This window comes from Simochromis diagramma, unplaced genomic scaffold, assembly GCF_900408965.1.
Source record: "Simochromis diagramma unplaced genomic scaffold, fSimDia1.1 OVJJ01000501.1, whole genome shotgun sequence".
NCBI classification, from domain to species: Eukaryota; Metazoa; Chordata; class Actinopteri; order Cichliformes; family Cichlidae; genus Simochromis; species Simochromis diagramma.
Window position 1 is genome coordinate 1375730 of NW_024387320.1, and position 9691 is coordinate 1385420.

The following is a 9691-nucleotide window of genomic DNA, read 5'->3' on the forward strand; positions in this document are numbered from 1 at the left end:
TTTACTTACCATCTGTCCAACATCTGGGCACAGCACTTGCCCTCTCCTGACAGTAGTGGAGTCATGACGTGCTAAACTGACCCCGGTCTTCTAATTTTCTTTCTGTTTGCACTAAAAAGTCCCTCTGAGCAAAAGCAGCTGCTTTTTACCCATTCTGCTTCATTAATAATTCAAAACCCCTTCTCGTTGTTTACTCCTCATGCAAAATTCCTTCCAGAGTGAATGGAACAAGCTCGGGCTTGACTAAGATATGAAACCACTTTAAATACCTGGAAATCCAGGAATGATGTGACAGTTGCAGTGACTGCACAAGCTTTTTGTGTTTGTGTGAATAATATGTACAAAATATGAATATTTGTAAAGTGTTTCCCATAGAAAGCATTTTAAAAAGATGTCTAAATGATCTAAATTTCTCCCTACCTCTACACCTTCCCTCCGTTTCATAATTCATTAATGTCATCTCTTTCCAGCACGAGATGGAGACAATCGTGCTATAGGAAAAACACTCCCTTAATGGTGTTCATTTCTGGCCCATTACCTGTTTTATTAAATCAAACTAAAACAGATAACCCCCATTACTACTGTACTGTAGTACCGTAACTCATATATGACCCTGCTGTAAGAGAAGCAAAGGCTGAACAGGATATTGGCTTTCTGTAGCTCATAAATTTTGTTATAACTCTTTCCGTTTGGTGGTGAGAATCGCACAAATCTGAGGTACCCTAAGTGCTTTGGTGATAACAATAAATTGCAAACACTCTATCTTGTAAAAGAAGCATTAAGAGGGGAATCTCTTAACACTTTTCAGTGCTTGGCTTTGCATAGAGCGCTGTTTCAGTATGTTTGACGGATCCTGTGTAAGCAGCATCTAATAGAAGTAGAAGAAGCACATCAGATCACAGCATAAGTGCAGTTCATGTGAAATATAGGACACTCTACTGCAGAGTGCTAGAAGGGACATTTACATATATATTATTACTTTTCTGACTCTAAGGGAGCCCCAACTGCCAGAAATCACGAAGGAAATTTAATTCGGATGGATTGCATGTTACTATCAATATAATGAGGAAAAGGTGAGCTTAAGTATTTGCTTCTAATTAGATGAGAATACATCAGTACGATGTCAAAAGACGTCAGGCACTTTGCTCACCCCCACTAAATATCCAGTTTAAAGTAATCTAAACTTTCTTGTGGTTACAGTTACAGCACTCTTTAAGAATGATTATGGTGCAGTTTTATATGGAAAAGTCTTGGGCTGATTGGGACAACATGTTCAACTATATTGAACCAAAACCGCAATGTTTCTCCAACCTTGAACGTCCTGCTTTTTGTTGCTTAAAAGCTAACCACAGACGTGTGGGTATCCCTCCATAAAACCTCTTCTGCATCAATACAGTGCATAAATGTGGCAACCCCGTAAATTAAAAAAAAAAAAAGATTCTTATAACAAACACCAGACAGCAATTGTGTTGCTCACTGGGGTGGCTTGAGGAACTGGACTGAAATATATAGAGTACATTTTAGTGCCTCATCTGGAATTGCACATACTGCACTTAACTATGCAAACATCCATCTTCCATGTGTAATTGTAGTATCGAAGCAATATGATTGCTTACCGTCATGCAAGTAAGCAGCGCATGGGATGTTTATAGCCTCAGAATGAGCTGGACCTGAAGGCACACAACTGCAGGGACCCCAGACTCACTGTGTAGCAGTTAGTTTTATGGTGATCTGGAAATGGCATGGGTTTTAAAGTGGAACAGCTAAAAAATTTTGATTTATTTGCACTTAGTTTTTTAAACATGTATCCAACTAAGGTTGCAGGCGGTGCTCGGGCAAATAGCAGTAACTCTATGTGAAAGGCCGGCTGCACCCTGAGCTCGTTGCAGAGGAACAGGTAGCCATTCATGCTCATGTCCACAGCTACAGCCAACTCAGAATCAACATGTAACCTAATATTTTTTTAAAAAAACAGGTTATTGTACTGTGAGGAAACTAAAGGACCCTTAGAAAGCTTACATAAGTGCAGGTAGAATATGCAAACGCCACACAAAAAGGCCTCAACTGTCAAGCACCAACAGTTTAAAACCTGTAAAACCCGTCAAGCAACTGCACAATCCTTACCAACATAAATTATTTTCCTAATCTAAATCTATTAGTACTCAACAGAAAAAAATGATAAGTTATCTAGTACTTGATCCTGAGTCTGACAGTGTTACAGGACTGCGAGGCCAAATCAGTTCCTTCTTAAGGCAACTGCTCTTTTATTCTGAGTCAGAATCAGAATCAGAAAGGGTTTTATTGCCAAATGTTGAGCAGGTTTACAACATTAGGAAATTGCTGCGGTGCTTCAGTGCAAACATACTGTCATAAATTACGCTAAAATAGACATGAAAATAAAAATAAGAATAAGAATTAAAAGTGCTAAGTAGATAGATATATACATGAGTGCAGGTGGTGATCAGTGCCAAACATGGAATGATGCAGTCGCTGCTCTACTTTAACATCTAAGTTTCTTATGTTTCTGAATACCTTTCAATTAAATCATCTCACAACACATTGAAATTTGGGAGCACACATGCTCATAAATGCTTGATCGGGACCTGCATACAGGATGATCAAGAGCAAAAGTATCCATTTCTCAGTTAGTCAGAAGCTGTCTCATTCTTTCACTGCAGATGAGCAAGTTAGCAGGGGTGAAATGAGCCGTAACTAGGCTTTAACATCAGGAATGTATTGACAAAGTTCAGGGCAGATAGCTTGGGCTTGTGTGTGGAAAATCTTTCACACAAGAACAGATAGAGAGGCCATAGCTCTGGTGAGGCGACTACCACACGCTGAGTGCTGAAAGATCACGGCAGACTCTCAGACAAGAAGGAGGCCGGGAGAGTATCATTAGCAGAGCACTGACTAGGTTGACCTTTGAATATCCCTGCACAGCTTTCTTATCGCAGTCATTTATTATAGTCTGACATAAATGCACTCCTGGTTCAACAACGAAGACTGCTGATCTGCTCTTCAGCTCCCAATATAACACAGCAACACAGCGTGTCAGCAAGACTATACTGTCCCAAGGTTACTACAGCTGGTGGTGTGACTTAACGCAATAAAAGGAGGTCAAGACACTGAAAATATGTAGACAAGGGTTGATGAGCTGTTTTAAAATGTGTTGTTTTAAAACGTTAGAAAGAGCAGGCACATACTCAGAAACAAAACCAACACGGAGTTATTGTTATAGATAAAATGATAGAGTTTTGGTACTTTAAATTATGAGGATAACATTATCAGTGACTCCTGAGAAAAAAAAATATTATCCATTTCCTCAGGATAGGAGGGAACACTGGAAGGAACTGCATCAACACTTCTGCCCTCAGGCAAACATGAGCATTGACTTTGGCCAAGATACCTCCCTCTTGGCCATCAAGATGATATTCCTTAATGAGCTCGTCATCCCATTAGAGGGGTGTGCACTGGCTAAAGAATTTATTGCATGCACATGGAAGTTTGCAGGTCAAGCACTGGGCATGAAAATCCAAAAAAGTGCTTAGTTTGTATCTTCTTGGAACAGTTTTGCAATTTGGTGGCAGCACGGCTGCTAAAAAGATATTAAACCCACATTTGTATATTAATCTGGTGGCAAGATGTGAACTAATCAAGGCTTTTCATCTGACCCTGAAAATAAAGTCTGTTTCCTTTTCCTTTAGTTTTTCAGTATGACAATAACTGGAAAATGTGTTTTCCTTTTTATACTAAACCATATCTCATGAACTATAGCTGAACCACTCCTATCCTAGAGTTTAGCGTATATTAGACGTGGCAGCTGGGATTAACAATGAAAAGTGATACTGACTTGTCTTTTTAGCTGAAGTTTGATGATTCTTTGGATGGATTTATTCAAACAGTGTAGCAAAAGCTTTTTCTGAACCACATTCCATTTTTTTAAAAAAAAAAGTTTAAGAAAAATAAACAATCATTTGGGGTGAAGAAGAAATCACTGAAGCAAAATATTTTGTCTGCATTTAATATAGAATAATACACGTGTTACACATTACCGTGTCAAAGGAATGCCTCTGTTCTTGTAGACACATGTTTGCTTCTCAACTTCTTTCGAATTGCAACATGAAAAAAACATTTCAGTGTAACAGCTTACATATGTAACCAATCACATGAGAAGATGTGCCTGTGTCAGCATATAAAAAAAAGAAAAAATTAAAGAAAGAAAACATCCTGATTTGTACAACAGACATCAGGTCGACTGTATTATTTACATTTTATAACATGTAAAAGTCCTCTTTTGCTGTCATGCCCTTTCATACACAGACACAGGGCATCTGTAATACCCGGACACCTCCACACACACATACACACACACATGCAAACATGATGATGCTTTTGTTATTTGGTTGCCAATAAACACTTGGGTGTTGCCTGTATGAGAGGAATAAAGCTTTTCATTTATTTTGGTCATAAGGTTTGCGCTGTCTGTGGCCTGCGTGATAACCCAGCAGGATTAATACCACATGGACATGTGTATCTAACTAGCACAGATACAAGATAAGAGTGACAGCAATGGATACTGTATAATGGTATAATGCCTTCCAGAACAGTCAGAAGCGACATGCATCTACTCTTTGAGCTCAGTAGTCACAGCTGATGGTTCCAGACTGATGGTCTGGAAAGATTTACGACCAAAATAAAACTGAGCCGTAAGGTTAAAGTAGGAGGGTAGGTTAAGTTGAGCTGAGCTAATCAGCAACTTGCTGTCTTTATGTTTAGTTTAGAAATATGAGAATAGCATTAATATCATAAATTCAGTCAGAGTGAAAAGTCTGTCTTTCAAAAGAGTTGAAGTGTTCCTTTAATAGGTAGAAACCTAAAAAAGTCTTTTGTCTTATTAGTAGGCTTTTTTTGCTGATCTGAGAAGAGGTTGTGGTCAATAACACAGCAGGACTTAAATACTGAGGCAGCACTGTATGACGTGGAGCTCTGAGCAGAAATCAGTGTGTGAAGACATTTAAGAGGAAAACACATTTAAACTCATATAAATACAACTATAAACAAAGATATATATACATTGAATACACATACAAACTTTCAACAAATATAATTCTACATAGACAGCAAAAACTTAACACATTTACAATCACTGGTTTGGCTTTGCAATGATACTAGCTCCATGATTTCTGTAACAGATTTTATAATAACATTGCTTTCTAAGTGCTTTTCAATCAGTCCACCAAAGATGAAGTGTCACGATCTTCAAGCTTTTCTGTGACTCTAGCATTTCTTCTTCTAATGTCAAACATAATGCTGATAATAGACAAAACAAATCAGCTGTAAAATAAGTTTACACTGAATTAAAGCTTCATTAAATGCTTTGCAGAGATTTGTAACTTTTAAATCTGTGGTGGGTTTTCTACGGCTACAGCAGAGTACTCGGCCTCAGACACGTTCGGAGCCTCGATGAGACGTGCCAGACCCGTCCTCGTCGAGTATTTGAAAATGAAAGCCTTCATGAGGTCATAGCGATAGTTTCTGTTGATGAAGTTGTAGAGGATGGGGTTGAAACAGCAGTGAAGCAAGGACAGGCACTGGGTGAGATGTAAGGCCACGTAGATCACATTCTCCAGGCCACAGGTCAGCGGCACTATGCCCAGCTGTGACAGAGCGTCAGCCAGAAGGACACCGTGGTAGGGCCCCCAGCAGGCCAGAAAAACCACAATGTAAGCTAGGATCACCCTGCGGCTCACGTGGCGCTCCTGCTCCACTGGGGAAGACGATGAAGTAGAAGAAGAGGAAGAGGAGTGAGCGAAAGCTCTGGCCAGCAGGATGTAAAACACAGCAATGATGGGGAAGGGGAGAACAAAGCCAAGCAGGATGAAGCTCAGCTGCACCCCCACCATCCACTCCTTGGGGTTCTCCTCTGGGTACTCAGGCCTGCACAGCATGATGTCCCCGTGTGCTGACTTCACAGTATGCAAAAAGTAGGTGTCTGGCACGGAGGCCATCAGAGCCAGAAGCCACACCCCTACACACGCACCACGGCGGATCAACTTCCTGCGTGCACCTCCCTCATCTGCATGCCGCGTCACACTCAGGTAGCGATCCACACTCATGCAGGCCAGGAAGAAGATGCTCCCGAAAAGGTTGACGAAGTAGAGCAGGTGCGTGAGTTTGCATGCCACTTCACCAAAGGGCCAGTGGCCATGCTGGGCCAGTGAGCTCACCCATATAGGCAAAGTAGCGCACACGCAGAGGTCCGCAACTGCCAGGTGTGTGATGTACATGTGTGTCTCGTGGCGAGGGCTGGAGTCTCTTTGTGCGCGGATGTTGACCCAGAGGACCAGGGCGTTGGCGGCCAGGCCGACGATGAAGATGAAAGTGTAGAGGACGCACAAGGAATTCAGCAGAGCCGTACGGCTGAATGCCGTTGCACACACCATTGATTCCACACTTGTTATGTTGCTGAATGGGTCAGAGAAGTTGAGCTCATCCAAAGAGTCCCACAGGACCTCCATATCACTGCTGCTTAGACTCATTTTTCCGCACTCGGAGAGGACAACAGACCGCTGGGAGGTAACACACACCGCCTCTGATTGGGACAGAGTCTGAAAAACATGACAGTAAATTATAATTTCTTGTAACACATATTTATTTTGATAATGACACAGCTGCCAAATGTGAGAGGTTTTTCAACAAACCTTCGGGTATTATATTTAAGATCTGAGGTTCTGCTGCATAAAGCCTGGCTTATTTTACTCATGTGCACTGAATGAACTAATAAAACATAAACCCACTTGTGGTATGCCACCAGATCCCAAAGAATCTTAATGCGGTTAACTTGTTAAAACACTGCTTTCATGACTTAATAGAGGCTCTCTGTTACCGTGTCACAAACAGTGGGATTTACTATGATTGATGTGCAGTCAGGGGGCAGCACAATAAATGTTTACATTAGCTCCACTGGCTCAGAGTGCAGATTAGACACAAGGAAGTGGGATCGAGAAGTCCAAACAGGGTGTATTTCCTGGACGTTCCGGGCATTCCAAGATAAAGCAGTGGTCAGGGTGGGAAACCTGACGCCAGAGTCTTGTTTGTTTTCTGCTCTTAAAGCAGGCAAAGATCAGCTGTCACTCCCCAGATGATCAAAGAAAAGGCAGCTCGTAACTTTGAATACGTCATTCTGCAACATCTGAATCTTATAACGCAGCAGCACATGGCACACCACACACACGTTTTTTTTTTTAAAAAAGAGGCTTCATACATGCAGCAAATAAGGTGACTGAAACAGTATGTAAGATTAAAGAAGTATCAGTCTGGATCACCTTGGCAAGTCTAAAACCCGGTGTGATTTTGTTCACCCTGGCGGACCACCAAAATATTCCCCCTTACATGGTCTTCATTCACGGTATTCTGCTGTGATGTCTCTCTCAGCTAACTGTCAGCTTGACACAGTGTGAAAGATCAGAGGTGAAAGGGGATACATCAAAACCAGAACACAAGAGGCTTAACCCCGCCGTCGCCCCCGACTGACTTGTACGCCCACAGAGTGAATTGTGCGCGGAGACCAGCGGGAAGGCTTGACGCCTTCAAAATGGTCCGACCACAGTAAACATGGAGGTCACCAACCACTGCGTGATACAGCACGCCACAGAGCTGTGAAATGTGACCATATCAGACATCTGTCTGTGTAAGAAAACGGTGCTGTACATATAATAATTGGCACCAGTTCAAAAACGATGATGAACAAAAAGACAAGTTGAATTTTAGTCTAAACAATGACAGCTGGAACATATTAAGATGTGCAGCTGTCTAGGGAAGGTTATGTCTGCTCTCGAAGCCTGCAGTCAGTTTGATTATTTATTTTCATTTTATGTCACTTTACACCTCTGCTGTGACAAATGTTGGGTAATATTGGTCAGTCCAGTTTACTTTGCACCATTTTGCTTTTAAGCTGCAGGACTGGTGACAACGTTTTTGCAAAACTTTGTGAAAATATTTGATTCTTTAAAGATTTTGCATCAGTATGATGACATGATACATTTTTTAAGCAATACCATACATTAGAATGAGTTAAAAAGGAAATTCCAATCAAAATAATAATAATAATAATAATAATTTATATGTAGTGTTAAATTACATGTAACAGAAAGGGCTAGTAGAGAATTTTTGGTTTTAATATCAACATCAGATAAAAGGTTCTGTGGTAATACTGAATGCAGGCGGTTGATCCAGCATTACTTCCAGCATCCATTCCTATTATTGCTTTTACATTATAATAAATTGAAGTACTACCTGTAGCATGGCCTGGGATAAAACAGTTTAAAAAGATGTCACGTATCACACATTTACTTTTACTTTCAATTATTTGGGATGGCATGGAGACCCATTCATCCTGGAGGGATTTCCAAAGTGTAATCCCCCTCAATTGTTTCTAATTCCCTTATATTGTATGGAAAATACCTGCAGGTGCCAGGTAGCTCCGCGGGCTTCAAGCTAATTAACCTTTCAACACCCACACCGTTAGATAACGCAGACAGCGCATGAAACCCCTCTCTATCTCTCCGTCTCTGTCTTACTCGCTGTATCGCTCAGCGTACCTCTTCTCTCCCAGCTTTTCTTCTCCAGCTTTTCTTCTTTTATTTAGCTCGCCACTATCCACTTACAAATTAGGTTCAAAGTCTTTTGTATCTCAATACACAGAAAATAAAAGGCAGGGAGGACGATTTTCATGTGCAAATGCTGCCCACACGGATCGTGCAGGTGCAGCATGTTTGTCACAAGTTTCTCCTGTCAGGCTCGATTTACAGTTCACAATCTGTAATCAGATATTCGCTGTTTAAGACAGGACATGAGGTTTCCGCGTAGATGAACAGTAAAAGTGCTGTTTTGTGCGTCATTACGCACAAGCACTAAATCCAAGTTGCTTCCGACGACAGACATGCAATGTCATTGTTGTCATTGTTGATTTATATCAGACGAGAAACAAATGTCTGTTATCAGATTTGAGCTTGGTATACAGAAGCCCGACTCCAGATTTGAAAAGGGGAGCAAACAAACAGATTACAGACAGACTGGAAGGATTGAGAGCAATAAAATGGCTATTATTATAAAGTGTTTATGTTTCACGAACAATTAAGCAATACTTTCCCCTCGTCTGGCATTTGTTATAACGATAAAGAGTCGATAAAAGTGTCAAAATGTAATAAATAGAACAGAAACAGCTGCTGGTATAAGAAGTAAGCGGTCAAAATTACGTCGCGCATTTCAGAAGAATTTTTTAAGAGGTATTACAAGTTGAAAAAAAAGAACACTTTTCTTGCCACACAGCTGCTTATTAAGCACCGTACCTGTCTTTCTTCTCCTTTTCAGCTCTCTCGAAGAGCAGGTTTATTTGCGATAACCCCTGATGTTAAAAGGATAACTTCAGATCCACCGCAGGAAACTTGCGTGCGCTTCCCTCCGCCTCCTCAAATGAATGCGAGCCTCCTGTTCTGCACTTGCTGATACTCCTAAGAGCTACGCCTCTAAGGCTGGTCCTAAACAGATATGCGTATTGACATGGCATCGCCAAGCGTTCAATCAACAGTCAGCAGCCCAGCGAGTTTCGGTTTAGCCTCACTGTTGTTCCCTTAATTCAGCTAAACGGTTAAAAAAGAATATGTAAAACTGGCAAATTTTATTTCAGTTG

At 41.0% G+C, this 9691-nt stretch overlaps 1 protein-coding gene across 1 annotated transcript; it reads right to left on the minus strand.

The window, feature by feature from the left end:
* Positions 1-4005: 4005 nt before the first annotated feature.
* ackr3a (atypical chemokine receptor 3a) lies at positions 4006-9489 on the minus strand. Its single transcript, XM_040005681.1, has 2 exons — positions 9351-9489; positions 4006-6608 (listed from the first exon to the last, which is right to left on the minus strand). Exon 2 carries the CDS (start codon positions 6537-6539, stop codon positions 5397-5399), a length of 1143 nt encoding a protein of 380 aa, XP_039861615.1. The 5' UTR covers positions 6540-6608; positions 9351-9489; the 3' UTR covers positions 4006-5396.
* Between the last annotated feature and the right edge of the window lie 202 nt (positions 9490-9691).